The sequence below is a fragment of the Papio anubis genome, chromosome 4, assembly GCF_008728515.1.
Source record: "Papio anubis isolate 15944 chromosome 4, Panubis1.0, whole genome shotgun sequence".
In the NCBI taxonomy this organism is placed as follows: domain Eukaryota; kingdom Metazoa; phylum Chordata; class Mammalia; order Primates; family Cercopithecidae; genus Papio; species Papio anubis.
Genome location: NC_044979.1, coordinates 8,486,481 through 8,513,949, shown reverse-complemented (window position 1 = coordinate 8,513,949; position 27,469 = coordinate 8,486,481). Strand labels below are relative to the sequence as shown.

Sequence of the window (27,469 nt, the reverse complement as noted above, 5' to 3'; positions counted from 1 at the left end):
GTGGAATAGGGTGAGATGATGGATGAAGAGACAGAGGCAAGATGGTGAAAGAGAGCAAGCATGACTAAGTGTTAGGAGACCATGTGGTGACCAACAGGCTCAATTTGACTGGGACTAAGGGGTTTCCCAGGATGTGGGCCTTGTAGTACTAAATCCAGTCAAATTCAGGGCAAGTTGGCCGGTTGGTCACCTAGGACCTCAGCCCAGAGAAAGTGGTAAATGTCGCACCTCCTCTTTCCCTTATTCTTCCTTCCTTCTTCATCAGAAGGCAATAATTGTCTATCTTCCATTTGAAACAGAAGGTCCAAGGTGTGAACCCTGAGGTCCTTGAATCACTCCAAGTTGATAGGGAAGGTGGCTGCCCAAAATGTCTCTGAGATGGAGCTTTGGCATCTCCTCAGCTTAATAAAGCTGATTCTCAGGGCAGCCTACAGGTATCTACCCTGAGATGGCTACTGCGCTCAGAACTCCAGAAACTTCATCACATAACTAGAGCGCATGAGTTGCAACTCAGCGTGCCCAGTTCTGTGCACCAGGGAGCATCGCAGAGCGAGAACAGGGATAGCAGAGGTGGCTGGGGATGGATAGAGACCTGCTTTCAGCAATGATTCATCACGTTTTGTACTATGTCAGGTTTGGTAGATAACTGTCTCTGTCCAGGCTGAAAAGGTATTGAATTTGGTGTCGAACAGAAGGATAAGGAAAATGGACACTTCCTAGGTGTCCCAGGTTTCCTGGGGGTTTGTTTGTTTGTTTGTTTGTTTTGCAAATCTGAACAGAGGAATAGAGAGGGTGTGGGAAAAGGCACAAAGAGTCTAGTTTTGGAAATACTTTCATATCTGGATATATATGAATTTCTACAGTCCTGCTTTCTGAAAGTAGCTACCTAAGATTATTCTGCTAGCACTAAATGTAACTACAAAGGGGGACATGAGGGAAGAGTTAGAGCATTTAAGTCATATGTTTTACTCATTTATTCGGTAAGTATTTTTGAGCACTTTTTAGGGCTAAGTTCTAGCAAGATCCTGACCTGAAGACAGTCCCTGGCCTCTATAAAGCCCACGATCTCATCCAGAAAACTGATAGAGACCAGTTAACACATTTCATCACTGACTCTCTGAGGTCTCTTTGAGCCATAAGAGGAGCCTGGGAACTACTAGAGAAAAAAAAGATAAGACTTAGAGACCAGAACTCAAAGCAGAAAATCAGTCCTTAGCTGGGGTGCCAGAGCACCCAGTTAAGTGGATAAATATAACGTTTGCGAATAGTTCAAACCACAAGGAAAGAAGAGAGGGAGTTTGAAGATGTCACTAGAATGAAGTGAATTTGCTACATTGATAAGAATGGTTAGCATCGGTGCCCCTCAGTGTCTATAAGATTTTGATGTGAACTCTGTCCATCAAACTTTTTAGGGATTCCAGGCAGTTGCTGGGGGAGTACCTGGTCCCTATCTAATAAGGGTGAAATCCTGGTCAGATTACAGCCCACTTCCTGCCCTGCTCTGCTCAATTCACACAAATTATGAGTGCTGACTAGCTTGAAAGTCCTTGAAGAATTTAAAAGTGTAAGGACCAATAAAAGTCAAATATAAGGAAAAAATGTTAATTCTCTTTTCTGGGGAAAAAACAACGTGGAAAAGAATTACCCCTCCCTTCTTAGAGTATTTTATTTAGAAAGCTTGTAAGTGTGAATTCTTTCTCCACCCTTTGTAATGCAATCTTTTTAAAAGCTGTTTGACAGCCCAGGACTGTCTTTAGAGCACCTGGAAGCCATCCCTTTGAAACGCAAACATCAGGGAAGGTAGCGTCCCCACCTCCCAGTCTCCGTGGGAAAGCAGGGGCCTAATTTAGGAGCCTAACTTAACTTCGGTAGGAGCCTGACATCTGCCAGCACCTTTCTGAGTTGCAAATCTTCCTCTTGCCATAGAGGATATGAGAAGTTTCCTTTTCCTCTGGAAAAGGACAATTAGCTAACACAGATGATTACTGAGTGAGTTTAGGATGAACTATGTATGACAAAGGGTACTGTCAAGTCCTCTTACTTGAGTACTAGTTACGGTTTAGCTTGAGAACACATGTGTAATGGGTGGCACCTGCCTGGCTATATGACCAGGTGACATCCCTCTCCGTCTTTGCAATCTCTTCCTGGATTGTCTGGGATCCAGATCACATTCTGGTTCAATGCACGTTCAATATTATTTTCTTTCTCTTCTGCCTCTGTGGAGAGGTTTTCTAGGCTGGCAGGGGATTGTTTAAAATTGTTTCACCCATCAAGTCTTAGACAATTGTTATGATATGACTGTAAGCTCCACTTCAAATGTCAACAACGAGGGATGTGGGGATTCTCTTGGCCCTGATGGCCCTCTGCCTACGTCCCATTGTGTTCTCCGTCTCATAATTGCTTTATGTCCACTGCTCTAATCTTAAATGGCAATCAGCTTTATGTCCACTGCTTTCCCAATCAGTTCAAAAATAGAGGTTCTATCACCCTGCTTTCAACCCTTACCAGATAAACTGACACATGGACTCCACAATGTCCCCACAGGGAGGGCTCCATCACGTGGCAGACAGCTTGCCAGGGTAAGTCACAAGCCAAGAGTCAAACCCTGCGAGGGCTTGTTCTGGTCCTCTGTGGACCAGAGTGCCTTTCTGATCCTGGTTAGCAGAAGCTTTCCAGAAGCAGAGCCTGTGAGAAGGGGCCCAAGAGTGCTGGGAGGAGCAGGTGCCCCAGTGATGGGTGCTGAGGGCAGCAGCTGCTGCCCAGAACTTTCCAGTCACCAGGGGCCTTTTCTGAACTTGGAAGTGGGAGAGTCTATAATTTCCTTCATATCTCCTTCTTCCAAATACTGCTTGCTTGAAACAGTCAAAAATAAAAAGGAAATAGCACGGGGCACACTGTCCCAGGGCAGGCTCATGACAGGAAGTGGCCCGTGAAGGAGGCAGCACATTCGGCTGGTTTTCAGGGGCTTGTTCCCAATCAGTTTCCAGCCAATACCAGGGTGTCCTAGTCCACATGGGTGTGGGGGGCACACTCCATAATCTCTACTTTTCTTTTTTTGCAGCTGAGTCGTGGAGCTTTCAGCCCCTGCACGTGGCTCCTCCTTAACTGCATCTGCTCAGCCTCCCTCAGCCCTGCGAATAGCCTCCCGACACACAGACCACAGAGCAGGGCTCTCTCTGCTGTCACTTCACCTTCCTGAGAGAGGACCAGCCGGCCAGAGCCTACATGACCGCCACCCTGGAGGACAGGGCACAACAGCCGTTTCTGGTAAGGAGAACTGGGTTTATGCTCACAGAGACTTGGGGAATCAGAAGGATCACAGTTTGGTCACAGCTGTTCATTTCTGACGTGACCTTGCACAGATCCCCTCACTTCTGGGTTCCCTGGTCAGTAAAACGGGGCAATGGTGGTGAGTGTTGCGGGCATCAGCAGGTGCGCAGCTGGTGGAGCACAGCCTAAAGAATCTGCGCCTCCACTCACAGCCCAGTCCCGGGCAGCGGGCTTTGCTGCCCCATTGCCCATTACTTAGCCAAGTCGATCTCCATGAAACTCTCAGGGAGTAAGGCTGAACTGATCCTCTCACCAGTGGGACCGATGGGGAAACTGAAGCTCCCAGAGGGTAACAGGCTTTCCCCATCTCCCCTAGCATGCTGGGGCATTCTTCTCAAATTTACCCTCCTAATTTCTCCTGTCCCAGACCAGCCAGACACGCACTATGTCTCAGACAAGCCTGGGAGCTGAGGATGGATTCTTAGGGCTCCCCAGGGCAAGTGTAGGATATTTTCCCACCCCAGGAACCTCATGTTCCAAACAAGACCCCTGAGTGGACCTTTTCTTGTGACTTTCAACTTCAGAAAACTACCCCATGCTCCCCTAGATTTCCCACATTTCTCCTGTGACACCCTGCAGGATGCACTGTAGGGAAACAGGCTCATGTTTGGGGCACCTGTGAACAATCCCTTTGTCAGCCAAACTTTATGTGAGAGACATGCCATGGAACCACAGTGACCAAACCGCAAAACACATCATTCCAATACCTGGAAATATATGGGTTGGGGCAGACGGGTGAAGGAAATACTTATGAACAAAGAAGACAAGAAGTGGTTTGATCTTTTCTAAAATAGTATGGACGAGGCTGCTTTCTTGTGATTTGCTAAAATAAGCTCTTCTCATAGTAAAATCAGGTTCATGCAATTTTCAAATCAGAACATGCATTTTGTTCATTTGCTTCACCCTTTTCCCTGAGCTGGACCCTCCCACCGGCTTGCCAGAGGCTGCTACTTTCTTGCTTGCACACTGCCTTCCAATCTCTCGTGACCTTTGGTCTCATTCGTGGGACTATTGGTAAAATTTTTCGTTTGGAGAAGATATCTGCCTTCATTCTCAATTCCCCCACTTTTGTCTGCCCTGTAGACCAACACGTATCACTTTCCTTCAAGCCTACGATGTGTCCACCACGCTTTATTCAGTTATTTTATAATCTTCTCCATGACTCATTTTAGCATTGCCATCAGTATCCTTTCTGACTCACCTGTGAACACTTTGTTATTTGTTAATATCTTCCAAAAAATATATTCCTCAATGCAGCCTGATCCACTCAGAGAGATTGGATTGGGAGAGCTATTGTTGCTGCTCATTGCCTGACATAACAGAGTCTGACTGGCTTTTGTGACAGGCAATTGGCTGTTTTAAAAGGAAAGACCCCAATTCAGAGAAATTCCTGCCACCAACAATTTTATTTTTGAATAATCTTTTATAAGAAATGCACTCAAGATTTTGCAATAAAATTCTGTGTGTTGGTTTTACGGTAGTCTTCCAGCTGTCCAATTAATTTGTCTCCTTACCAGGGGGTGGCAGCATTGTACACATGGTCCAAGAGGTTTGCTGACTTTTTTGGAATAGTCTCTTTTTCCGCCTATGGAATCAAGGACAATACACAGGCAAAAGGAGCCATTTCCTGATGCTAGCTCCATTGTAAATATGTGACCTTTGGCAGGTCATTTAATGCTCAGTTTCCTTGCATTTTAATAGAAGTTTTAAGACCAGTCTTGATCACATCACAGGGAATTTGAGAGAGCAATTAAAATAAGAAGGATGAAATAAACTTGAAAATTATAAACGTCTGCACAGAGGTTTATTACAATTACGATGTTCATAATCAACATCATTACCACTGTCCTCTTGACCCTTACCACATCATTTTGTTGATTCCAAACCTCAGAGGATGTCAGGGAACTGGTGCTGCTTTAGCAAAAGCCAGAAGCATAATTTACCAGAGACAAGAAAGGGTGTAGGAGAGAGAATACTCTTCTCTGGGCTTAAGAAAAAGAAAGAAAGGAGGGAGGGGAGGGGGAAGAGAAAAGGAGGAAGAAGAGAAAGAAGGGAAAGGGAGGGAGGCAGGAAGCTGTCTTAATATATTCTGATAATACAAAAATAGATTGATTGACCTAAAGGCCAAGAAGATCCACTGAATGAATAGAAAAATGTGGAAAAGATAGAAATCACAGAAGTTATTAAAAATGGAAGTTTATAAATAACCAAAATAGCAAACCATGAAAACTGTTTTTAATTTAATGATAATCAGTAAAATATAAGTTTAAGTCAATTAAGGCATCCTTATTAATGCCCATAAGGATGACAGGAAATTAAAAGTGTAATATTACCAAGTGCCTGTCAAGATCTGGGGACTTCTTATAAATGGGTGGTGCAAATAGGAGTTAGCACGACTCCCTGGGAGTCATATTTGGCAATATCCAGTCAGGTGGAAGATATACATCCCCAATGCTGTTACGCAGTGCTGGAAACCCAGAGCAGGAATGAGTTGTTCTTGAATTTGGCCTGAAGTTGATTATTTCTCTTCAATCACCTCACTACCTCCTCTCCACCAACTGTCAGGATGGGAAGGCGGTCATACCAGTCCGCCTGCACCATTTCCTCTCACGTCAGTTCTTTGTGTACCTGATCCCCACTTCCACCCTCCCATTGGAAAGTACCTTGTAATTTCCTCTCCGCCACTGGAATACCCATTTGACACAAAGACTTTCTAGGACTGGAAGTTTCCACTACTTCAAATAAATCAATCTTATTTATAGCAAGGCAATTTTTTTCTCTATTCTGGTAAGTTTGCCTAGTGTAATTTCAATTTTTTTTAACACTCACTCTTTGTTCCATAGAAGAATGCTTTCTTCATTTCATGCCTTTCTGGTTGGGGGAGATAATCAACTGATTTGCTTCCAAATATTTCCTGATTTTCTGTTAAGTTGAGGGGAGGGAAGCAATAGTGCACTATTTTAGCATAACCTAACATTACCTGGTTTGCTTAAAGTTATTTACAGATGTTTCAAAGCAAAATATGAGTTAGAAAATTAGTGATGGAAATGGCTCATCTGAGGATAATTATTCTTAGACGTCTGAATTGAGGTGCTCTCAGACTCTACCAGCTCGCATACGGACGTTTGCTTTTTATCCTTTTCCTGTTTTTATTCCAGGAGAGAATGGAAGGATTCCAGAAGGGCAAATATGGAGCTATGGCTGAAGGTAAGAAAGTCTTGAAGTTCTCAAGAGCCCCAGATGCTTGGGAGAATCACAATTCTCTCCCCACTTACCCCCATCTAAAACACAGTGGCAGAAACCCATTCATTTTAAACGAAGAAGATAAAGGCAACCATCATTTTTTACCTCGCCATACCTCTTGTGCCTAATCAAACAATCACACACGCGTGCACACACACACACACACACACCCCATAGTGTGATGCTCTCCCTGCACTAGGTGTGTGGGAAATGTGGAAAGGAAACCGAGTCATAATGGTGAATATGTTTTCTCTTTCTTTGTCTGCTAACAGTTCAAAACAAAACAACAAAAAACGTCCCCATAGGGATTTAGTCATTGTGCTTGCTACAAAACACCACAGAATAACTTAAGAAAAGGAAGAACCAACCCAGAGTGGGAGGAATAAAATAATAGATTTTTAAGAGCCTAAAGTGCACTTTGAATTCATTTGGGCTCCAGAAATCCGCAGGTTCTCCCCTCTTTGTGCCTTGAAGATTTTAGTTCCTGCCACAGTGTCACCCTCTCCAACACCACTTCTGCTATAATTTCATGTGCTTCCATCAGCCGCATAGATTAGCTTTTCAACACACATGCTTCTATTGAGCTTATGTTCTACCTTTTTGAGCCATCCACCTTAGGGTCATCTCCCAGACGTTGCCCTAACATTAACTACAACCTACGTCATCTCAATTTCAAACATTTCACTCCCTATCCAGAGAGCACAGACCCAGGGACAGGCAGCTGACCCCCGGCAGGGGTCACTATAGATCTGCCAGTGGAGACCTGCTTGACCCTCAAGGCTTGGATGAATGTGTGGAGTGTGTTTTTACAAGTGTGCCTGGAAATATGTGGGTGAAAGAGAAGTAATTGTATTTTCTCACTTGTAACTACTCATCCCCTCCCTCCTTCTAATAATTATCCATGGATCTAGCCTAAACACCATGCAGGGGAAAACACAAGGACCATTTTCTTTCAGGAAAGCTCTATTTGCCACAATCCAGATGAAGTGCTTAATGCATCCCCTTAATGCAACAGTTCTGACTCCTGGCTGTGGATCCAAGCATGGGCTTCCAGTGAGGCTTTTTACATGCAAGATTCACCTACAGTTGTATGCACACTTCTATACACACATAAACATGTCTGTCATTCTGGGGAGGAGGTTCATAGCTTTTATGAGATATCCATGAACAATGACCTAACATTCTTAAGGATCATTAACTTGGTAAGACACAAAACTTCTTTTTCTACAGGTAGATCAGAAGATAACTTGTTTGCAACACCACCGGCATTGAGGATTATCCTAGTGGGCAAAACAGGCTGCGGGAAAAGTGCCACAGGGAACAGCATCCTTGGCCAGCGCGTGTTTGAGTCCAAGCTGATGGCCCAGTCAGTGACCAGGACGTGCCAGGCAAAAACAGGAACATGGAATGGGAGGAAAGTCTTGGTAGTTGACACACCCTCCATTTTTGAGTCAAAGGCTGATACCCAAGAGTTGTACAAGAACATTGGGGACTGCTACCTGCTCTCTGCCCCCGGGCCCCACGTGCTGCTTCTGGTGATCCAGCTGGGGCGTTTCACTGCTCAGGACACAATGGCCGTCAGGAAGGTGAAGGAGGTCTTTGGGGCAGGGGCCATGAGACATGTGGTCATCCTCTTCACCCACAAAGAGGACTTAGGGGGCCAGGCCCTGGATGACTATGTAGCAAACACGGACAACCACAGCCTGAAGGACCTGGTGCAGGAGTGCGAGAGGAGGTACTGTGCCTTCAACAACCGGGGCTCTGGGGAAGAGCAGAGGCAGCAGCAGACAGAGCTCCTGGCTGTGATTGAGAGGCTGGGAAGGGAGCGAGAGGGCTCCTTCCACAGCAACAACCTCTTCCTGGATGCCCAGCTGCTCCAAAGAGCTGGAGCTGGGACCTGCCAGGAAGACTACAGGCAGTACCTGGCCAAGGTGAAATGGCAGGTGGAGAAGCAGAGGCAAGAGCTGAGGGAGAATGAGAGTAACTGGGCATACAAGGCGCTCCTCAGAGTCAAACACTTGATGCTTTTGCATTATGAGATTTTTGTTTTTCTTTTTTGGTGCAGCATACTTTTTTTAATTATTTTTCTGTTCATCTTTCATTATATTTAAATCTCTGGACCCTGGAGCACTTCTAACGTATCACTCCATGGCGTCATTGTTCTAATAATCACCAATTCAGACTCGGATCCTCATGGTCTGTGGAGCACGCTGCTTGCTGTCTGTGCAGCTCCCATTTCCCCTTCTACCTTATAGACTTGGAGCTGTGTGCCTCCACTCCAAGGCTGCCTGGCTGCTATAAACACTATCCCACTCTCTCTGCCAATGACTGCTTCAGGAACGGGCCCGAGATCCCATGCAGGTCCATGATAAGTGAGTAAAAGTCTGCAGAGGTGGGGATGGAAGATCTCTCATTAGATAGAACCTATCTTTGTCCCTGGCATTGTGGGGTCTGGGTGTGACACTGGGACTGTCAGCAGCTTTGTGCTGCCAACCTGAGGTTGAACGCAGTGCCTCAGAGCAGCACAGAGAGTTGGGGCCACCTGAGCCCTGAGCCACCAGCCCTGCAGCCTGCCCCATCTCTGCATTTCCAGTTGTGTTAGCCAATAAATTTCCTACTTATTTAAGCTATTTGTGCTCCGGGTCTCTTTTACCTGCATTTTAAAACATTCAAAGTAATGAAAATTTCTCCACATTCCTTTTTATCCTTTCAATCTGTTGGAACTTCCCAGTCTACATGCTTCCTTTGAGCAAGTGGCATCCAGAACAAAGGAACAAGATTGGCTTTTCTTGTTCCTAAAATTAGGAAGAACCTCCTGCTCCTACTGAAGTGTCTGCCACATAGTGGACATTCCCTGAACTCTGAGTAAAGCAAAACACTTTCAGTTGGATTGCATTGACGAATGGGAGTGGGAAAGGGTCAAGGAAATGGGGTGCCCTCTATGCAGGGCTTTCTCTGTGCTTTCTTCTCAGTTTGGCCAGGGGCCCAAGAGAAACACAGCTCACATTTCAGTGCTCTGCAAGGAATCACTTTGGCAAACGTTCACACATGAGAAAGGTTAACCAAACCCTTTCTCCTTCTCCACTGTAAAAGGTCCTTGGATCAGCTCTCCAGCTCTATTTCTTTGGAAGTCGATGTCCACAGGGTTGGGGTGGGGGACAGGCTGTTGGCTGGGTACCAGGCAATCCTGCTCACCATGAAAGTGATTCCTTGTTAGTAGAGGGAGTGTGGACCAGGTGACCCGGGAATGGGCAATCCCCCCACTGGAAGGAGGCTACTCTGGCAGCGCCGCTCTGTAATGCTTTCTTAAGATCATGGCTATGTCCATCAAGAGTGCCTCCCTGGAGGGAGGGAGAGCCCAGACAACACGTACTGGACCAGTTTCCGGAGGCTTCAAGGTCACCACACTTATGTGCAGTCTTTGCCTCCCTCAACTCAGCCCACTCCTCCTCTGCGGGGCTGCTGCAGTGAAGGAAGCCACATTTCAAAGTCACCCAGGACAGAGGTGAGTTCCCTCCCGATGTTGTCATCAGTGACCACACCGCGGGGCACCTCCTTAGCTATCCCGAATCTGTCCTGTCCATCACCACTGCTACTACTGGAGTGCAGGTGCTGATTTCCTCTGAATGTTATCCTTGTCTCCAGGCTTATACTCATACAACCCAGCTGCCTCTTGCTGCCACCTGATCTTCCCAAGATACACCAACCTGCTTAGAAGCCTCTGGCCAGGATTCCAGGAGGCACCCTCGAATCCTGAGAATGAGGCCCAGAACCCCCATCCCCACCCAGCCCCAGCTCCAGCCCCCCATGCACCCCTCCTCCTGTGTGCTGACTCCCATCCCATTCCTTAATTACATGCCCCTCAGCCTCCAGTGACTTCCCCCAAGAGGCAAGGATGTTCCCAGTCAGCTTAGCATCTCTCCGTCTAGGAAGCCTCTGCAGAGCCTGCCGTGGTCTCCTTCTTGCTGACATTGCTTCCAAAAGAAACCTTCTCCTACAGCCCCACTTTTTATGTGCTTTCATTCCTCCACCCCACAGTCTCCTGGGGAGCAGAATCCTGTTATTTTTTATCTTACACTCCTGGTGCCAGGCATTGACCCTGACCCTCAGTACTAACGTCATAAATGTCTGTGAAGCTGGACTGAACTAAATCAAGCTCATTGGAGCAGTTTGGGAACACTGCATTGAGGAGGTGGTCCTTGGTCTGAGAACTCAGGGTTCCCAGGGTTTAGGGAGCTGGCACACAACACACTCCCTGCACATGTTTGGAATCAGTTCTGTGCTAGAGGATGCAGGAGTCAATGCCATGGAACCAGACATGGAGCTTCATTGCCAGAAGCAGAGCTGGAAGATGCTGCTAAGGGGCATCACAGCCGAGCACCTCAGACTCACCCCACAGTAGTCACTTGCCCATCCAGCCATGGCCTCTCCAGGACGGCTGCAGGTCTCCCTTACCGAACACAAAGAAGAAGGTGTGGTGGAGGGACCCAGGGACTTCCTCTTCATCTGATTACCTGTTTCCACTGAATTCCCAACCTGCCCATACTTGAGCCCCATGTCTGCCTTCTTCTCTTTACTGCCATTGAGATGGGGACCACCACCCTTTCCTCAAATTCCCACGGACATCACATGTCACTGTCCTGGATGGTACTGAGTTTGGGGTTAGAGATGTGGCATTGCAGTGCAGCCCGGCCAACAATGGGAAATCAGTGAAACAGATGACAGCCCTCAGCCTAAATCTGGCCCGCCACCTGTTTTGTACAGCTATGAGCTAAGAGGGGTGTTTACATTTCCAAATGGTTGAAGAAATCAGAAGAAAAATAACATTTTATCTTCACACATGAAAACTGCATGAAATTCAGAGTTCAGTGCTCATGAAGTTCTAGGGATCAAAGCCTTGCACATCACTTACAGTCTCATCCATAGTGGCCTTTGTCTATGCAGCAAAGTTGAGATAAGTAGCTGGGACATCTACCATATAGTCTGCTGAGCACAGGTTTTCTGCTCTGTGGCCCTAAAAACTCCTGCTCCACGACATCCCAGGTCCTGCATTTCCCAGCTGCTCTCCTTGCTTTCCCTAAGGCAGGCCCCATCTGGCCACTGCAACCCCTTGCTCTCTTTCCCTCAAGTCCAGCCCCTTGTCCTCCAGCCTCCTCCACACCTCCAGGGTCCCCTACTTGGTTCAGCAGATTGACCTCGCCATCCTTGCTTTCTGAGGTGGGGGCAGGGCATCATCTTTTCAGCCTGCGAATAAATCTGGGCATATCTATGAATAAAGTAAGGAATTCTGCCAGCAGCTTGTCTCATAGCACATTTCTCCCCTGGACATCAGGAATGCAGAAAGCAGGGCCCAGGGTGAGACATTCTCAGACCCTCGTAGCCAAGCACCTTTCTTCCTGCAAGCCACCAAATATTCCATGGCCATACCCAGCCAGTTTATGATTTACACTCACAAGTTAACAAAACAAAACAAAAAAAAACTAGTTTTTCTTTTTCTTTCTTTCTTTCTTTTTTTTTTTTTTTTTTTTCTGAGACAGAGTCTCACTCTGTCGTCCAGGCTGGAGTGCAGTGTCTCAATCTCGGCTCACTACAACCTCCACCTCACGGTTCAAGTGATTTTTGTGGCTAATTTTTGTATTTTTAGTAGAGACAGGGTTTCACCATGTTGGCCAGGTTGGTATCGAACTCCTGACCTCAAGTGATCTGCCCGCCTTGGTCTCCCAAAGTGCTAGGATTCCAGGCGTGAGCCACCACACCCAGCCAATATTTTATTTATCTAAAAGCACTGGATGGAAAATTGATGATATGTCTGTTGCGAGGAAGATAAATTGGGAGTGAAATTCTGTAAAAAGCAAGCAAAGGGCGATAGACACATAAACAGAGATGGCAACTCTGGGAAAGAAAAAAGGCAGGCTGTAGAAATCACCTAAAATGCTCAGTGTCCACAAGTGATACACAAGTTCATTAAAATGGCAAGAACAATCAAACCACATGTAATAAAAAGGCAGACATGACAACCTAAGAAAGCATCTGCTGTTTAACTCTGGGGAGCACTTTGTATGGCCAGTTACTCTCATCCTCCCTCAGCTCTCACCTCTGCTTCTCCACCTGCCATTCCACACTGGCCAGGTACTGCCCGTAGTCTTCTTGGCAGGCCCCAGCCTGCCTCTCTGGAGCAGCTGGGCATCCAGGACGAGGTCGTTGCTGTGGAAGGAGCCCTCTCACTCCCTCCCCAGCCTCTTGATCGCAGCCACGAGCTGTGCCCGCTGCTGCCTCTGCTCCTCCACGGTGGCCCGGTTGTTGAAGGTGTAGTATCTCCTCACACACTCCTGCACCAGGTCCTTCAGGCTATGGTTGTCCATGTATGCTACATAGTCATCCAGGGCCTGGCCCCTAAGACCTCTTTGTGGGTGAAGAGGATGACCACATGTCTCATGGCCCCTGCCCCAAAAACCTCCTTCACCCTCCTGACTGCCACCATGTCCTAAGCAGTGAAACGCCTCAGCTGGATCACCAGAAGCAGCACGTGGGGCCCCGGGGCAGAGAGCAGGTAGCAGTTCCCAATGTTCTTGTACAGCTCTTGAGTCTGGACCTCTGACTCAAAGATGGAGAGCATGTCAACCACCAGGACTTTCCTCCTGTTCCATGTTCCTGTCTCCACCTGGCACGTCCTGGTTACTGACTGGGCCCCCAGCTTGGACTCAAACACGAGCTGGCCGAGGATGCTGTTCCCTGTGGCACTTTTCCCTCAGCCTGTTTTGCCCACCAGGGGGATCAGCAGCAGCAGTGATCCTGGAGCCAACCTGCCTTGTCCTCAGCCTGTGAGAGTGGGTGAAGAGTGAGTATGTAAAAACTGCATTCTGAGGTGGAGGCACCAAAAGACAGAAGGCAAAGGCATCCAGAGGCACTGGCACCCTGGGTCAATGAGGACTCCACAGCTCCACTCCCATCCCTGACCCCACGTACAGAGAATGGAGGGACTCACACAGTGTTTGTGGGATTACCCAGCTGGCCAGAGCTCCAGGGCTCTTCCCCTTTGGGACTGCTGAGCTCTGCCCCTTTCTGGCCTTCCCTCGATGCACTTCCCACCCTGAGGGCCTGGGGTGGGGCCAGGAGGAGGCCGTTTTCTCCGCCACTGCGTGGTCCATCTCATGCTTTCTCCCTCTCCCATCCCTAGCTGATCTCTATTTTTCACGATCAGAGTTTTGTTTGGAAAATCTTGTCCTCACTGAAAAGAGGATGGCAGTTAAGAGCTTAATATGCTGTATTTCTGGGGGTAAATGTGTTTTCTTTGTCGTTGGTGAATACAGTCTTGTGCCTTTCACTGCCAGGTGGGAAGTTTGCCCCCCAGTTCTGCGTCTACAACCCTTGACCTTTATAAGAGCTTTACCAAGTGCAGCTCCCTTGCCCGTGCAGAAGGCACCTTCTCCACCCATTCGAAGCCCTTCTATCTTATCCTAGAGGGGAAAACATACATGGATTGCTCACACTGGAGGCGGATGTGATATCCAACACAAAGCATCACGTTTTACAGATGAGGAAATTGAGGCAAGAAAAGAAAACCCTGCTGAGGTCACACATTATTTAAGGGATGAGCTGAGACTAACACCCAGGTCTGCTGACTTCAGGTATTCTCAGCAGTAGCCTGGGCTTCCTGCTGAAGAACATACAGACAGCCCCAAAATGCACCACAAGCCTGCGTTTCCCAGCACCTGTATTTAACATACAGGCAGCCCCAGAATGCACCACATGCCTGCGTTTCCCAGCACCTGTATTTAGCTAATGGGAGGCAGTGAATGGAAGGCAGGGAAGGCTGATGGATGCTGTCCACCCAGATCAAGAAAGTCAGCAATCATTTCCAACTGAACATCTGGCTGTCATGTGTTCTTGTCCACTTTTAGGGTCTCAGGGCTGGTACCCAAACTAAAGTGTGCCCGGCAAAGCATCCCCCTTTGATAAACACACAAAAGAAATTCTCCCCTATGTTTCCACGGCGATGGTGGTGCAAAGGGTGACCAACCATCCTGGTTGACCCAGGTCTGCGAGGATTCCCTGATTGAAGGACTTTCAGTGCTGAACTGGGAAAGTCCCAGACACACCAAGATGAGTTGCTTACCCTAAGAGTAGGAGATTGTCATGGGTCCAGGTTAGGGGTGGGGAGTAGGGGCATGAACATCCAGTAATTGGAGAGAAGAACTGATTTGTTGGGCTCAGATTAATGCCTTATGCTACAGAGGATTGGTGCTTCCCTATTCCTACCTCAGTCTTGGACCAGTCACTACCCCAGGGGCACTTCTCATCAAGCTCCCTCACCTCCTTGCACTGTTCCCACCATACCTTTCCTCCTACCTCCTACCTCCTACTTCCAGTGCTCAGGTAGAAAATCCACCCAGGCCCCACAGAAGAATGACTTCTCAGACTTCGCTACTATGAAAAACCTATACAACCCTTTCCAAAGCAACATGAGGACCTGGCTGTGTGCAAAGTTTCAGTGCGTTGCCTTGTAACAGGCTCAAGGCATTAATGCTAAAGAGTGAGTCCCTAATTGCAGAATTGCGGAGCCTATGCCTGGTCAATTGAAAAAATACTTTTTGGACTGATGTCTTGGCGCTTTAGGGGAAGAAGTTAGTGTTCCACGGGGCCCTGGTACTGAAGGTGTGATCCAGGTCACCCCTAACTCTTTCCCACTCACCCAACCCTCTTGCGCCCACCTTTTCCCTCTCTCCTCTAGCAGAATGAAGCATGCAGGCCTGGGTGAAGGAGTACCTCCTGACAACTCTGGGAACGATGGCTATGCTAATAGTGGGTATAGTGCCTGTGAAGAAAAAAACAAGAGACTCACTGAAAGTCTGAGAAGCAAAGTAACTGTTATAAAATATTTTTCCATTGAAATAGGCCATGAAGTTAAAACCCAAAATAAATTATTAGCTGAAATGGATTCACAATTTGATTCTACAACTGGATTTCTAGGTAAAACTATGGGCAAAGTGGAGATTTTATCCATAGGGAGCCAAAAAAAAAAAAAGCTGCTGGGCTCTACAATGCTGTTTTATTTATTTGTCTTTTTTTGTCATTTATTGGATTAGTAAACTGAGGTGATGCAAGTAATTGTGAATTTGGAATTTGTTCCAATTTAATGACTTGGTGTACCACCTTGATAAAAATCAGCACCAAAACATTCCTAGTTTTCAAACACTATGGCATTTTTCATTGAAAATTGCTGCACGTTTCTTGTTTTATAAATCACGTTAGATACTACAGTGCTCTTTGAATATTGTCTGCTTTTTCTTTTTCTTTTTTTTATTTTAAGTTCTGGATTACATGTGCCGGATGTGCAGGTTTGTTACATGGGCAAATGTGTGCCATGGTGGTTTGCTGCACCTATCAACCCATCACCATGCCACCTAATAGCCTGGCATGCATTAGCTATTTTTCCTGATGCTCTCCCTCCTCCCACCCCACCCTCCCCGACAGACCCCAGTGTGTGTTAGTCCCCTCCCTGTGTCCGTGTGTTCTCATTATTCAGCTCCCACTTGTAAGTGAGAACATGTGGTGTTTGGTTTTCTTTTCCTGCATTAGTTTGCTGAGGATAATGGCTTCCAGCTTCATCCATATACCTGCAAAGGACGTGATCTAATTCCTTTTTATGACTGCATAGTAACCCATGGTGTATATGTACCACGTTTTCTTTCTCCAATCTATCACGGATCAGCATTTGGGTTGATCAAATACTGTTTCTTAATGACTCATTTTGGCCCCTGTCTTCAGGGGTAATGAGACTATGTGGCTCCCCCAATTTCCAAGTTGTTTTTCTATTGCTTGCTAATGACTAAACAGCATTGTAATATTCTGTTGTTATCATAAAAGTAGCTTTATGTCCCATGTAAGGAAACTTTTAGTGAGAGAGTAACAGAATGCCTGAAGAGCCTGACTGTGAGCTCTAGAAGTAGTCAACCAGTTTGTGATAGAATGGTAACTGAATTTTCCCAACTACATCAGCTGTGATGACGTGCTCCCTTTTCCTCCTTTAGTTAGTTAAAATCATAGGCTGATTTCTTTTTACCTATAATCTCCCTAATAATTTTTGATGATAGTGACCCCTCACTTCTCTATGCCCAAAAAACCCATTCTTTAAATAATGCTTGTCATGTTGGCATAGTTCTAATAGGGACCAATGTACATGTGTATCCATATAGTTATTGTTTTATATTAACTTTATAAATTCTGTTGACTTGGCTTATAATAGTTTTATGATTTTTACTATATAGGTAGGATTATATATAGATTATCATTTGTGACAGAATAATGTGAAGTTAAGTAATTACTAAACTCTAAATGGAAATAGTATTCAAGAAACTCAGGCACTGAACTTGAAGATAAGAGTACTGTTGCTTTAATCCAGTGTATTTGCTTATGGAAAGAAAAACACAAAGGCGGACTTGAGTAAAAAGAAATATTAAAATATTGTTAAAAATTCTGTATTACTACTATTTTGGAATTTAACCATTTATAGTCTCCAAAAATAAATTTTCAAATAAAATATTTTTATAAATAAAAAACGCTTTTTGGAATAAATCAATTTTCTAATGTTCCTTGGGATCATGCCACATATGATGGTATCTAGCTCCTTGCCCCCCAACACAGACACAGTTCAATTGGCCAGTGATTACTTTAGCAGGGAAAATAAATTAATAAATAAATAATTTTGGAATCATTTTCATGGAAGTACTAAATGTCAAAACTCACTTTCTATGAGGTAATTCCCTAGTAATTTCTTTGTAATTGAGCCTGAGGGTATTTTTAACACCAGTACTGCTTCCTGGAATCTCTCTATTCTTTAGCCAGGTCCCATGGAAGCTAATCTAATCTGGTTGCAAAGTCTGTCCCACAGTACACACAATTCAAATAAGAGTTATCCACCCACAGCTCTGATGACACAACTCAAGCCTTGCCTTTACATCCAAGCAAGTGCTGATGTTTTGGATAGAAACCAAAGCATTTTCTGTCATCCTGCAATCCATGAGAGGGCCCTTCAAACTGAGTGTGATGGTCATTCTTATGTGTCACTTGGCGAGGCCATAGTACCCAATGGTCTAACCAAACACTAATCCAGGTGTTGCTATGAGGATATTTTGCAGATGTGGTTAATGCAAAGTAAGGATTACCTTCTGTAACATAGAGGGAAATCACCCAGGCAGTTGAAAGTCTTAAGGCAATAACCGATTTCCCAGAGAAGGAATTCCACCTCAAGACTGCAGTGTCTACTCCTGGCTGAATGTTCAGCCTGCCCACCTGTACCACAGATTTTGGACCTGCCAACCCCCGAAATCACATGAGCCAATTTCTAGAAATAAATCTCTTACTAGATATATCCTGTTGTTTCTGTTTCTCTGGAGAAACCTGACCGATAGCTGATTATTTCTACTGATACTCAGAGAAAGAGCAAACCTGAACATAAATCTGTCTTTTTGGCTGGGCGTGGTGGCTCATCTCTGTAATCCCAGCATTTTGAGAGGCCAAGGTGGATGGATCACCTGAGACCACGAGTTCTAGACCAGCCTGGCCAACATGGTGAAACACTTTCTCTACTAAAAATACAAAAATTACCCAGGCGTGGTGGTCCATGCCTATAATCCCAGCTACTCAGGAGGCAGAGGTGGGAGAATTGCTTGAACCCAGGAAGTGGAGGTTGCAGTGAGCCGAGATTGCAACACTGCACTCCAGACTGGGAGACAGAGTGAGACTCTGTCTCAAAAAAAATAAATAAATAAAAAATAAAAATAAAATTTAAAAAAGACCCAAAAACCTCATCTTTCCAAGGAAGATTATTTTCTTTTCAAGAATATTTGGGTGACCTTTTTAAAAGATGTGCTTGCAACTTACAGGGATATGAGGGCCTCTTCAAGGAGAACTACAAACCACTACTCAATGAAACAAAAGAGGACACAAACAAATGGAAGAACATACCATGCTCATGGATAGGAAGAATCAATATCATGAAAATGGCCATACTGCCCAAGGAAATTTACAGATTCAATGTCATCCCCATTAAGCTACCAATGACTTTCTTCACAGAATTGGAAAAAACTACTTTAAAGTTCATATGGAACCAAAAAAGACCCCGCATTGCCAAGACACTCCTAAGCCAAAAGAACAAAGCTGGAGGCATCACGCTACCTGACTTCAAACTATACTACAAGGCTACAGTAACCACAACAGCATGGTACTGGGACCAAAACAGAGATATAGACCAATGGAACAGAACAGAGCCGTCAGAAACAATACCACACATCTACAACCATCTCATCTTTGACAAACTTGACAAAAACAAGAAATGGGGAAAGGATTCCCTAGTTAATAAATGATGCTGGGAAAACTGGCTAGCCATAAATAAAAAGCTGAAACTGGATCCCATCCTTACTACTTATACAAAAATTAATTCAAGATGGATTAGCGACTTAAATGTTAGACCTAAAACTATAAAAACCCTAGAAGAAAACCTAGGAAATACCATTCAGGACATAAGCATGGCCAAGGACTTCATGTCTAAAACACCAAAAGCAATGGCAACAAAAGCCAAAATTGACAAATGGGATCTAATTAAACTAAAGAGCTTCTGCACAGCAAAAGAAACTACCATCAGAGTCAACAGGCAACCTACAGATGGGAGAAAATTTTTGCAATCTACTCATCTGACAGAGGGGTAATATCCAGAACCTATGAAGAACTCAATCAAATTTACACAAAAAAAAAACAAACAATGCCATCAAAAAGTGGGCAAAGGATATGAACAGACACTTCTCAAAAGAAGACATTTATGCAGCCAACAGACACATGAAAAAATGCTCATCAGCACTAGCCATCAGAGGAATGCAAATCAAAACTACAATGAGATACCAGCTCACACCAGTTAGAATGGCAATCATTAAAAAGTCAGGAAGCAACAGGTGCTGGAGAGGATGTGGAGAAATAGGAACACTTTTACACTGTTGGTGGGACTGTAAACTGGTTCAACCATTGTGGAAGACAGTGTGGCAATTCCTCAAGGATCTAGAACTAGAAATACCATTTGACCCAGCCATCCCATTACTGGGTACATACCCAAAGGATTATAAATCATGCTGCTATAAAGACACATGCACATGTATGTTTACTGCAGCACTATTCACAATAGCAAAGACTTGGAACCAACCCAAATGTCCATCAATGACAGACTGGATTAAGAAAATGTGGCATGCACTCCACCTCTGGGGACAGGCATAGCTAAACAAAAAGCAGCAGAAACCTCTGCAGATGTAAATGTCCCTGTCTGACAGCTTTGAAGAGAGCAGTGGTTCTCCCAGCATGGAGGTTGAGATCTGAGAATGGACAAACTGCTTGCTCAAGTGGGTCCCTGACACCTAAGTAGCCTAACTGGGAGACATCCCCTACTAGGTGCAGACTGACACCTCACACCTCACACAGCTGGGTGCACCTCTGAGACGAAGCTTCCAGAGCAAGAATCAGACAGCAACACTCGCTGTTCAGCAATATTCTGTCATCTGCAGCCTCTGCTTCTGATACCCAGGCAAACAGCATCTGGAGTAGACCTCAAGCAAATTCCAACAGACCTGCAACTGAGGGTCCTGACTGTTAGAAGGAAAACTAACAAACAGAAAGGACACCCACACCAAAACCCCGTCAGTGCATCACCATCATCAAAGACCAAAGGCAGATAAAACCAAAAGATGGGGAAAAAGCAGTGCAGAAAAGCTGGAAATTCAAAAAATCAGAGCGCATCTCCCCCTCCAAAGGAACACAGCTCATCGCCAGCAATGGACAAAGCTGGACGGAGAATGACTTTCACAAGGTGAGAGAAGAAGGCCTCAGTTGATCAAACTTCTCAGAGCTAAAGGAGGAACTATGTACCCAGGGCAAAGAAACTAAAAACCTTGAAAAAAGAATGGATGAATGGATAACTAGAATAATCAATGCAGAGAAGACCATAAAAGAACTGATAGAGATGAAAACCATAACACAAGAACTACGTGACAAATGCACAAGCTTCAGTAACTGACTCAATCAACTGAAAGAAAGAGTATCAGGGATTGAAGATGAAATGAGTGAAATGAAGCGAGAAGAGAAGTGTAGAGAAAACAGAGTAAAAAGAAATGAACAAAGCCTCTAAGAAATATGGGATTATGTGAAAAAACCAGATCTAAGTCTGATTGATGTGCCTGAAAGTGATGGGGAAAATGGAACCAAGTTGGAAAACACTCTGCAGGATATCATCCAGGAGAACTTCCCCAACCTAGTAAGGCAGGCCAACATTCACATTCAGGAAATACAGAGAATGCCACAAAGATACTCCTCGAGAAGAGCAACTCCAAGACACATAATTGTCAGATTCACCAAAGTTGGCATGAAGGAAAAAATGTTAAGGGCAGCCAGAGAGAAAGGTCGGGTTACCCACAAAGGGAAGCCCATTGAACTGACAGCAGATCACTTGGCAGAAACTCTACAAGCCAGAAGAGAGTGGGGGCCAATATTCAACATTCTTTTTATTCTTTTTTTTTTGTGGAATAACATTTTATATATCTGAAAAAATAGAATTATCAATACAAAATGTTGGCAGGCATGAGGATCAATAGGCACACTTGGAATCTGCTGACAGGAAAGCAAATTTGACACACATCTTGGAAAACAATTTGTTATTATTTTGTAAAGTTAAACATTTGTCTACACTATGGCACAGAAATCTAACTCAAAAGTAGGTTCTAGAGAAATTATTGCACATGTTCACCAGGAGAACAATATAGGAAATGTGTATAGCAGTGTTATTCACAATAATGCTAAGAGGCTGGATAAGGAAATGGATGAATACATTTTGGTATATTGAAAAAATAAAATATCATATAGCATTGAAAAATAACAAATTATGACTCATGCACAAAAAATGTATAAATCATAGCAAAAAGTAGAAATGTAAATCATAAGAGACTATATATAATGTGATTTCATTTTTCATAAAGCTAAAAACAAGCAAAACAAATAATATACTGTTTATAAATATATAAATATGAGATAAAACCAGTTTATAAAACAAGAGAATAATAAACATGAAATTGTGAATGGAGTTATTATCTCTGGAGGAAGCAAGGGGCTGAAATAGGGAAGAAGTCCACAGATGGCTTTGGTAACATGGGGCAATTATCAACATTCTTAAAGAAAAGAACTTTCAACCCAGAATTTCCAACCCAGAATTTCATATCCAGCCAAACTAAGTTTCATAAGTGAAGGAGAAATAAAATCCTTTACAGACAAGCAAATGCTTAGAGATTTTGTCACCACCAGGCCTGCCCTACAAGAGATCCTGAAGGAAGCAATAAACATGGAAAGGAACAACCGATACCAGCCATTGCAAAAACATGCCAAAATGTAAAGACCATCGATGCTACGAAGAAACTGCATCAACTAACAAGCAAAATAACCAAATAATATCATAATGACAGGATCAAGTTCACACATAACAATATTAACTTTAAATGTAAATGAACTAAATGGTCCAATTAAAAGACACAGACTGAGGAATCGCCACACTGCTTTCCACAATAACGTTATGAAAATGTACCCTAGAACTTAAAGTATATAAAAAAAAAAGACACAGACTGACAAATTGGATAAAGAGTCAAGACCCATCAGTTTGCTGTATTCAGGAGACCCATCTCACATGCAGAGACACACATAGGCTCAAAAAAAAGTGATGGAGGAAGATCTACCAAGCAAATGGAAAACAAAAAAAAAGAGAGGTTGCAATCCTAGTCTCTGATAAAACAGACTTTAAACCATCAAAGATCAAAACAGATAAAGAAGGCCATTATATAATGGTAAAGGGATCAATTCATCAGGAAGAGCTAACTATCCTAAATATATATGCACCCAATACAAGAGCACACAGATTCATAAAGCAAGTCCTTAGAGACTTACAAAGAGATTAGACTTCCATACAATAATAATGGGAGACTGTAACACCCCACTGTCAACATTAGACAGATCAACAAGACAGAAAGTTAACAAGGATATCCAGGAATTGAACTTACTCTGCACCAAGCAGACCTAATAGGCATCTACAGAACTCTCCACCCCAAATCAACAGAATATACATCTTCTCAGCACCACATCACACTTATCCCAAAATTGACCACATAGTTGGAAGTAAAGCACTCCTCAGCAAATGTAAAAGAATAGAAATTATAACAAACAGTCTCTCAGAACACAGTACAATCAAACTAGAACTCAGGACTAAGAAACTCAACAAAAAAATGCTCAACTACATGGAAACTGAGCAACCTGCTCCTGGATGACTACTGGATACATAATGAAATGAAGGCAGAAATAAAGATGTTCTTTGAAACCAATGAGAACAAAGATACAACATACCAGAATCTCTGGGACACATTTAAAGCAGTGTGTAGAGGGAAATTTATAACACTAAATGCCCACAAGAGAAAGCAGGAAAGATCTAAAATTGACACCCTAACATCACAATTAAAAGAACTAGAGAAGCAAGAGCACACACATTCAATAGCTAGCAGAAGGCAAGAAATAACTACGATCAGAGCAGAACTGAAGGAGATAGAGACACAAAAAACCCTCCAAAAAATCAATGAATACAGGAGCTAGTTTTTGAAAAGATCAACAAAATTGATAGACCACTACAAAGACTAATAAAGAAGAAAAGAGAGAAGAATCAAATCAATGCAATAAAAAATGATAAAGGGGATATCACCACTGACCCCACAAAAATACAAACTACCATCAGAGAATACTACAAACATCGCTATGCAAATAAACTAGAAAACCTAGAAGAAATGGATAATTTCCTGGACACTTACAGTCTCCCAAGACTAAACCAGGAAGAAGTTGAATCTCTGAATAGACCAATAACAGGCTCTAAAATTGAGGCAATAATTAATAGCCTACCAACCAAAAAAAGTCCAGGACCAGATGGATTCACAGCCGAATTGTACCAGAGGTACAAGGAGGAGCTGGTACCATTCCTTCTTAAATTATTCCAATCAATAGAAAAAGAGGGAATCCTCCCTAACTCATTTTATGAGGCCAACATCATCCTGATACCAAAGCCTGGCAGAGACACAATTTAAAAAAAAGAGAATTTTAGACCAATATCCCCAATGCAAAAATCCTCAATAAAATACTGGCAAACCAAATCCAGCACCACATCAAAACGCTTATCGACCATGATCAAGTGGGCTTCATCCCTGGAATGCAAGACTGGTTCAACGTACACAAATCAATAAACGTAATCCACCATATAAATAGAACCAAAGACAAAAACCACATGACTATCTCAATAGATGCAGAAAAGGCCTTTGACAAAATTCAACAACCTTTCACGCTAAAAACTCTCAATAAATTCGGTATTGATGGAACGTATTTCAAAATAATAAGAGCTATTTATGACAAACCCACAACCAATATCATACTGAATGGGCAAAAACTGGAAGCATTCCCTTTGAAAACTGGCACAAGACAGGGATGCCCTCTCTCACCACTCCTACTCAACATAGTGTTGGAAGTTCTGGCTAGAGCAATCAGGCAAGAGAAAGAAATCAAGGGTATTCAGTTAGGAAAAGAAGAAGTCAAATTGTTCCTGTTTGCAGATGACATGATTGCATATTTAGAAAATCCCATCGTCTCAGACCAAAATCTCCTTAAGCTGATAAGCAAATTCAGCAAAGTCGCAGGATACAAAATCAATGTGCAAAAATCACAAGCATCCTTATACACCAGTAACAGACAAACAGAGAGCCAAATCATGAATGAACTCCCATTCACAATAGCTTCAAAGAGAATAAAATACCTAGAATCCAACTTACAAGGGATGTAAAGAACCTCTTCAAGGAGAACTACAAACCACTGCTCAGTGAAATAAAAGAGGACACAAACAAATGGAAGAACATACCATGCTCATGGATAGGAAGAATCAATATTGTGAAAATGGTCATACTGCCCAAGGTAATTTATAGATTCAATGCCATCCCCATTAAGCTACCAATGACTTTCTTCACAGAATTGGAAAAAAATGCTTTAAAGTTCATATGGAACCAAAAAAGACCCCGCATTGCCAAGACACTCCTAAGCCAAAAGAACAAAGCTGGAGGCATCACACTACCTGACTTCAAACTATACTACAAGGCTACAGTAACCACAACAGCATGGTACTGGTGCCAAAAAGAGATATAGATCAATGGAACAGAACAGAGCCCTCAGAAATAATACTACACATCTACAGCCATCTGATCTTTGACAAACCTGACATAAACAAGAAATGGGGAAAGGATTCCCTATTTAATAAATGGTGCTGGGAAAATTGGCTAGCTATAAGTAGAAAGCTGAAACTGGATCATTTCCTTACTCTTTATATGAAAATTAATTCAAGATGGATTAGAGACTTAAATGTTAGACCTAAAACCATAAAAACCCTAGAAGAAAACCTAGGAAATACCATTCAGGACATAAGCATGGCCAAGGACTTCATGTCTAAAACACCAAAAGCAATGGCAACAAAAGCCAAAATTGACAAATGGGATCTAATTAAACTAAAGAGCTTTTGCTGTGCAGAAGAAACTACCATCAGAGTCAACAGGCAACCTACAGAATGGGAGAAAAATTTTGCAATCTACTCATCTGATAAAGGACAAATATCCAGAACCTACAAAGAACTCAAACAAATTTACAAGAAAAAAACAAACAACACCATCAAAAAGCGGGCAAAGGATATGAACAGACACTTCTCAAAAGAAGACATTCATACAGCCAACAGACCCATGAAAAAATGCTCATCATCACTCACCATCAGAGAAATTCAAATCAAAACCACAATGAGATACCATCTCCACACCAGTTAGAATGGCAATCATTTAAAAAGTCAGGAAACAACAGGTGCTGGAGAGGATGTGGAGAAACAGGAACACTTTTACACTGTCGGTGGGACTGTAAACTAGTTCAAACATTGTGGAAGACAATGTGGTGATTCCTCAAGGGTCCAGAACTAGAAATATGATTTGACCCAGCCATCCCATTACTGGGTATATACCCAAAGGATTATAAATCATGCTGCTATAAAGACACATGCACACGTATGTTTATTGCAGCACTATTCACAATAGCAGAGACTTGGAATCAACACAATGTCCATCAGTGACAGACTGGATTAAGAAAATGTGGCACATATACACCATGGAATACTATGCAGCCATAAAAAAGGATGAGTTCATGTCCTTTGTAGGGACATGGATGCAACTGGAAACCATCATTCTCAGAAAACTTTCGCAAGAACAGAAAACCAAACACCATATATTCTCACTCATAGGTGGGAATTTAACAATGAGATCACTTGGACACAGGAAGGGGAACATCACACACCTGTTGTGGGGTGGGGCGAGGGGGGAGGGATAGCATTAAGAGATATACCTAATGTAAATGACGAGTTAATGGGTTCAGCACACCAACATGGCACATGTATACATATGTAACAAACCTGCACGTTGTGCACATGTACCCTAGAACATAAAGTGTAAAAAAAACTTGTAAATAAACTACCACTTATAAAGAAAATAAATAAATAAATAAAAGAAAATTTTTTAAAAAGGAAAAAAGGATTAAAATAAATATATAGAATCTCAGAGACCTGTGGGAGAACATCAAGTGTACCAACATATATCAAATAGGAATCCCAGAAGAGGAGGACAAAGAGAAGGGACAAAATATCTTGAAAAGTAATGGTAGAAAACTTCTCAGTTTTGATGAATAATATTTAATAAAATTCGTACTGTCAAAAAAAAAGATGTGATTGCATAAGGGGGATAGCAAATGGGAAAACCAACAATTTTTTTAAGCCATCTTGTTTGCAATGCTGACAGTTTTGAACTCAAGACTCTCTGTTTTCTCATGTGCTTGGCTGATTCTCTGGATTGTCTTGAATGTGGGTCTCCATACAGGGCCGGTAAGGAGGGACTCCTGAGCATCAGAGGAAAACTGGTGGTACCAGGTAGGTGCCTGGAGAGGTGTGCGAGGGGAAGATGAGGCAATGCTGAAAGAGCCGAAGAGGGGCGCGTGGACTTGGAAGCGGATATTCCTAAACTTGGGGAGGCCAGGGACCTGGCGATCTTGTAATACCATCTACCCCTTTTAACCACCAGGAAACTAAGATTTCCAGGATTTCCTAAAGCAGCAGTGACATGAGGCCAAGTCTGCACCTGAGACTGAGGGGGTGAAAGGATATCAAAGGGAGATGGCAGGTTTTTCACGTGTTTCGGGGCAAACTGAGTGCCTGTAGGGCCTGAATCTGCGGCTGCCCCCGTGTGCTGAGAGGGGTCAGCCCTCCGGGACTGTGTGCAGCAGGGCTATTCACGTGCTGTGTTTGGCCAAGAGACTGGTGGCGGGCCATGTCCTCCAAAAACGAGAACCTGAAATTGCTGCTCTTCTCTCAGAATCCAGCCTGAACAGAAAGAGAAGTGAAAAGGGGGCTTCTCAGAAGCATCAGGATTGTTCTCATTTTGCTCAATTATTTTATTGAGGAGTTTTTCCTCTCCAGTCACAGTGCTGTCCCCCTAGCCCAAACCACCACTACAGAGAACCCCACCCAAGTGCCACACCAGCCCTCTGGACCGCACTATCATAGCCCCCTCCAAAAAAAAATGCCTATTCTGGGTTGGCCATCAACTCACCTCACTCATCTTATATCCATCAATCCTTCCATTAATTCATTTTAAAATGGTATTAAATGCCTCACCCATGGAATATGGTTGGACCAGTTTAACCTGTTCAGGCACAGTGGCTAATGCCTGTAATCCCAGCACTTTGGGAAGGAGGCCGAGACTGGAGGATCACC

The 27,469-nt window shown here is 43.7% G+C and overlaps 1 protein-coding gene and 2 pseudogenes across 1 annotated transcript; 2 read left to right on the top strand and 1 right to left on the bottom strand.

The window, feature by feature from the left end:
* Positions 1-2,587: 2,587 nt before the first annotated feature.
* Positions 2,588-9,203, top strand: LOC110742924 (GTPase IMAP family member 5). The gene is made up of 3 exons (XM_021936416.2): positions 2,588-3,267; positions 6,489-6,537; positions 7,804-9,203. The coding sequence occupies exons 1-3, from the start codon at positions 3,226-3,228 to the stop codon at positions 8,682-8,684; spliced, it is 972 nt and encodes a 323-aa protein (XP_021792108.1). The 5' UTR covers positions 2,588-3,225; the 3' UTR covers positions 8,685-9,203.
* Positions 9,204-12,591: 3,388 nt separating this feature from the next.
* On the bottom strand, positions 12,592-14,009 carry LOC110742954 (annotated as a pseudogene).
* LOC108585207 lies at positions 13,405-15,913 on the top strand (annotated as a pseudogene).
* The last annotated feature ends 11,556 nt before the right edge of the window (positions 15,914-27,469 follow it).